The following is a 5,348-nucleotide window of genomic DNA, read 5'->3' on the forward strand; positions in this document are numbered from 1 at the left end:
TTTTTTTTTTTGCATTTAAATATTTAATTTACAACATACTAGGTAGTGCTAATCCATGTTTATTACATTAAAATATAGAAAACTGTCGATTGATATCATTATTAATTTTATTGTCATGCTCGCTAAACTCACAAGAAAAATTACGTACTATTGTAATTTCAATGCAATGGACCGATTTTTAATATATTTAATTATTTTGCAAGTCATCTTTTTAAGCGCGTTTGTTAATTAAACCGCTAGTTTGCCATCAGCTACACTCATTCAAAAAGCGAGATTGATTAACATCTTTTGAGCAGTTGTTTTGCTTCTCTTTTAAAGGTATAAATTTATAAGCTAGTGGTTTTCGCAATGACGATAAGAAGAAATACTAAATTTTCTAAAAATGTTTTATTGATACATTGAGCACATATAAACTAGTTCGCTAAAATATCTAAATAGTGCAATATCGTTTTATATAAATAAAAGTAATTAATCTGCAAGTTTTTCGTGAATACAATGAAAAATGTTCTAAATTATATAATAATGTATGTTTACGTTTACATACGCATATTTAAAAAAATAAAGAAAAAAGCACAACGAGCAATTGATATATACATACATTTTAAGTTCAAAGTGTTTTAGCTCTAACTATAATTGTAATATACATACAATGGACACACTCATTTTTCATAGTCATGGTTTATTATAGCGATATCTTAACTTTTCCGAAGGTTCGCAATATTCCTTAATAATTAGTTTACATAGGAACGCATGAAATACTATAATTATTGCACAAATAGATACCCAGAAAAGTGTAGGCAAACCGCCTAATTGATGACCATGCCTATGTAACGCAATTAGATGTTGCTCATGTGCAGGAGCTAATAGCATAAAAAAGTTAGAATACTTTCAAATTAACTTTTTGTTATGCATGCAATTTATACATACCTTCGGCTACTTCTTTAACGTGTATAGCTTTGTGGAGCTCCTCCATGTGTTGTTTATCTTCTGTAATATATAAAATCGCAGTAAGTGGTTCGGTCAATTTTACCGGAAATTGGCGGCGACTTTGACTGCAAGCATATAAAGTTCGTTATTTAAGAAAAGAACATTTCTACTTCCCAATTGTAAAGAGCTCACGTAAGCAAAACTGGTTCATCCAAGCAACCGCCGTCGCAGGCATAATAACTACGATCTGAACGGTCAAGCGCTACATTAATTACCGCTTTATTATCGTCGGTAACTGTGATGGAAACATTTAGATGCGTTTTATTGCCATAATTCAAGCGACGAAAGTGAAAGTCGCGATGCAGATACTTTGGATGCATATTACACTCCAAGTGTTGATTGCTGAAACGAAAACTGCCAAAGCTCAAAACCATAGCTTGTATTAGACCTGAGGCGCCTGCACGTATCAGATTGTGGCAACCCTGCAATTAGTAGTAGGAAGTTTGTTACTTGCTTTATATTCATATGGGGTGATTTATTTGTTAGGCGCGCTCCCCCTTACCTGTTTCTCCAAAGTTACCATCCATGATGATACCAAATTGTTCAGTTTTTCCAAAGATTCTGCACTCAACCAAAGATTTTCCGCTTGTAACGTGTAATATGAATCATAACAGCCTTCGGCATAAGTCAATGCCTTGGCTATTTCTTGTTTACTAGGCGGATTTCAACGAAACAAACTCTTCATATTCATAGCTGCGTGTTTGAGATAGCACTGCGTACATGAGGCATTAATACGATCACCGTTCAAACTATTCTCCGCTTTAGATGTGCTAATACTGAAGCCTGTGGCCCATAAATCAGACCAAACGTTAACATGCTCTTGAGCGAAATGTGTGCGTATTTATTTGTGTGTCTGGTTTGTTTTGTAACTTTTGCAAAACTTTTGTCATAGCCTGTACAGCCTTGTTTTCAACATCTTGTGCTGCTTCCGAAAATTTGTCACGCGTGATAGGCTGTAGAATAATGTACAGCGATAGGAAATACTATGGTGATAGCACCACGCTTCTTCAGCTGCACAATGCGGTTCATTTGTGGTTTAACGACGCTCACTATAATAATACTAGAGGGATCGTCAGCATTGACTAAAATGGTGCCAGTGGTTACCTCAAAATCTCTAAGTACAGTTGATTGTGTTGATGAACTGCAAAGTGATACTTATTTATTATAAGCACTGTCTTAGTGCGGTAACGTGTAATATTATACTTACCCTAATTTAATGGCATGTGTAGAGGGTGTTTGAAAATAAATACGTGGAAAAATTAGTTCCACTTCCTCTATAGTATTTTTAGTATTTGTTATCTTAATTTCCTGCATTAAGATGCTCGGATGTGTACGGTGTGCGTAATAGGTATAGGCAACAAAGTAATTTGAAAAACATTGGAATCTAGTTGAAGAGAAAAAAATTTTTTACTGCTAATGAATGCCCTTCTGCAATGCTTACCTATGCACAACTCCAGACAGGTACTCAACCACCGTCGCTTCCCGCCCAGCTTCATTGCGTTGCGCTACCGAGACAACCGGGTGAAATTGCATAGGCAATTGCATAGAACGACCGGATTTGATGATTCAAGGAGGCGTCATGTGCCACTTCCATGCCAATGTAGCCATTGCCTACGTAAGGATAGAAATTACGTTCTCCAGGCAGCGGTGGCACATGACGTATATTGGCATCGAATTCATAGTTTTGCAGAAAAAATGGAGTTAAGCGATCATCCATGCACTGCACATGTGGATCTGGGAAGTGCAATAAATTAGCACATAATAGACGAAACATACATAGATATGGAAAAACATGAAAACTCACCCTTTACTTCCGGCGCACTCATAAACAGATAGCGAAAAACTGGTGGCAAAATATAGAAAAAAACGCATACCCCCAATAGAAGCAGAAATATCCGTCGATAGGACAGGATGCTGCCATCTGCTATACGTTTAAGCTTCCTCTTGAATTCGCCTAAGTCGAATTTGTTGGATTTGTCAGTCCGAAACATATCGCATTTGTGTAACTTTATTGTTTAACCAGTCGAAAGATTTTGGGCTCAAGATCGATTTTGTTGCGCTCGCACCTTGGTATGTATATTTGTTGTGTAAACAGACGAAATGCTTCCCACGCTACTGGTCATACACACTTATCATTTGTTTTATTTTTGTTTTACACTGCACCACCGGTGATCGAGCCTATATACTGCAATGTAAAAAAAAACTGCACATGATGACCAATTTGACAACAAATCTTTATCAGTACAAGGCACATTAGTCTGCGTTCAGACACGAAAACTCGAGTTGTTGTTATCGGCGATTTCTCTTTTGGTGCTGCCAGTCGCCAGTTGGTTTCGTTGACATCCTAAAGTGACGCCATTTCGTCTTGAATGACATTCCCTTGTATTAGTGTAGAGACAAAAATATCCAATCAGCTGTTCAATCAACACCACCCTGTATTGATGCGCTTTGACACAAAGCGTGCTGCCCGAGTACGAGCAACTCGATACCCGTCCTCTTTCCTCGGCGCTCTTTCCGACACAAACTTCGAGTTGCCGCAACAAAAGTTTCCGTGTCTGAACATGGACTTAATATGCCTTGTAGCAGTCAAACTTTCTCATTCACCCATATTTTCCATTTTAATTTAACACGTTCTTAATTACTTTTACCAGGAACTGTAACGGTTTGTAATAAAAAATAAAGTTCAAACGTTCAAATTGGGTGTATATATTTCCGATCAAATTTAGCCGTTACTTAATATTTTTTTGATCAATTTTTATTTCATCGATCATGTCAGAACCGTTATTGTCAGATTTAATTTTATAGAAAATATAAGCTATTTGTTTTTGTTATTTTTTGGCCTTATAACAATTATATTCAACAATTTATATTGAGCTCGAGGCCGTTTTTTTAAATGAAATAGCTATCACTTCTACCATTTTTGCAAATTATTGTTGCTTTTCCACAATAAATTTTCATTAAAAAAAAACGGCCTCGAACTCAATATAAATTGTTGAAAATATAAGATTTAAATCGGTCCTATAGACGCAGTCNATCCAAAATGAGGATTATTTTTAATCGAAAAAATAAAAATAACAAAATAACTGTTAAATCTGACCAAAGAACGTAAATTTATAATAAATCTAAATCTTATTGATCTGAAAAAATCTCGATTTCAAACTATGTATGTATACTTTTGATCCCCGGAATTTACTGGTTGAATTTTATATTTTGAGCCCATATTCAGCTAATAGAATCTGGGTTAAATTATAATTTACATAGATGGGAAAAAATTATTATTTTTTAATTTATTTAATTTTTGTAAAAATATTAGTTATGTGCTTTAAGCTTAGAAAATATACCAGTTAGCAAACAAATAGACCTCAAAACCAGCCACTTTTAAGGCAAAACCAAACTATAAAAACCGATTTCAGTTTCGAAGAAATACATACATTTAAAAATAATTTTTTTTTGTGAGAAAAAAATTCATAAATAAATTTTTGCTCCTGAGCTTAATTAAAACTCTGAACGTAAATATTTGAGGATTTTTAGGTACCGGGAGTCCATACATGTAGCAAACAATGTGCTGTTGCCTTTTATACTCGAATATGCTTTGGTCAAAAAAACTTTTGTATTGACGTAAAAAATTTTCTTCAAAATTAATTTTCCACACCATCCCTACAACGCATTTTGACGTTTCCAAACATTTCCATTTTGACATTTTTTGTACTGTACTGCCTTTTTTTTGACAAATAAACATTAATGGCTGCCAATCTCGAATGAAGAAGCAGCATCAGTGAATTTTTCGCTCCAATTTGCAAAAACTTTTGACAAAATTGTTTTCCAAAGTCAAGTGTGTGTTTAAAAACAATTTGCAAAAACGCAGCGTGGATAATATTCGTGCAGGATGTGGCCGCAAGCGTTGCAAATGACTAGAGACGAGTGTCGGGGCATGTTGAGAAGACTTGGTAAGAAAGTGGCAATCCAACGAAAAAGCACTGGTGCATCAGGAACTATAAGCGACCGTAGTGCAGCACCCGTCGCTCAAAAGATGATCCTGTTTTTTTGGATTCATGTGTTTTATGATTGTGCAACGTTTACTAACTATTGAACTTTGTTAATTGTACTATTTGCAGAGCTGGAATCATATTCGCATGTGATTAGTGTGTTTCGCGCTCAGGGTGGCCTCAGCGAAAACAAGGCCAAACTTCTTGAGGAGTTGCGTGGCATATTTCACATCTCGCAAGAGCGTCATCGTGCTGAAGCGCGTCGTGTTGCAAACGATGAACAATTGTGTACCATTGCAGAGGCGTAAGTGTTAAGGAGATTTCATTCGCACAGTTACGAAATAAGATGAAAATTTAGTGTAAACTATAGTGCCT

At 35.6% G+C, this 5,348-nt stretch overlaps 2 protein-coding genes across 2 annotated transcripts; one reads left to right on the top strand and one right to left on the bottom strand.

Annotated features, from left to right (window-relative positions):
• Nucleotides 1–4: 4 nt before the first annotated feature.
• LOC108382431 (uncharacterized protein KIAA2013 homolog) lies at nt 5–3,520 on the bottom strand. The gene is given in 12 exon segments (XM_017638802.1): nt 5–860; nt 928–1,052; nt 1,120–1,409; nt 1,490–1,645; nt 1,647–1,711; nt 1,714–1,810; nt 1,812–1,943; nt 1,945–2,128; nt 2,195–2,371; nt 2,429–2,550; nt 2,552–2,721; nt 2,792–3,520. Coding segments are annotated over 12 exon segments (1,893 nt in total). The 5' UTR covers nt 2,979–3,520; the 3' UTR covers nt 5–672.
• Nucleotides 3,521–4,499: 979 nt separating this feature from the next.
• Nucleotides 4,500–5,299, top strand: LOC108382430 (BRCA2-interacting transcriptional repressor EMSY-like). Its single transcript, XM_017638801.1, has 2 exons — nt 4,500–4,934; nt 5,103–5,299. Exons 1-2 carry the CDS (start codon nt 4,874–4,876, stop codon nt 5,279–5,281), a joined length of 240 nt encoding a protein of 79 aa, XP_017494290.1. The 5' UTR covers nt 4,500–4,873; the 3' UTR covers nt 5,282–5,299.
• The last annotated feature ends 49 nt before the right edge of the window (nt 5,300–5,348 follow it).

This window comes from Rhagoletis zephyria, unplaced genomic scaffold (genome assembly GCF_001687245.7).
Source record: "Rhagoletis zephyria isolate East Lansing unplaced genomic scaffold, Rhagoletis_zephyria_1.1 Rzeph_scaffold_26979, whole genome shotgun sequence".
Taxonomy (NCBI): Eukaryota; Metazoa; Arthropoda; class Insecta; order Diptera; family Tephritidae; genus Rhagoletis; species Rhagoletis zephyria.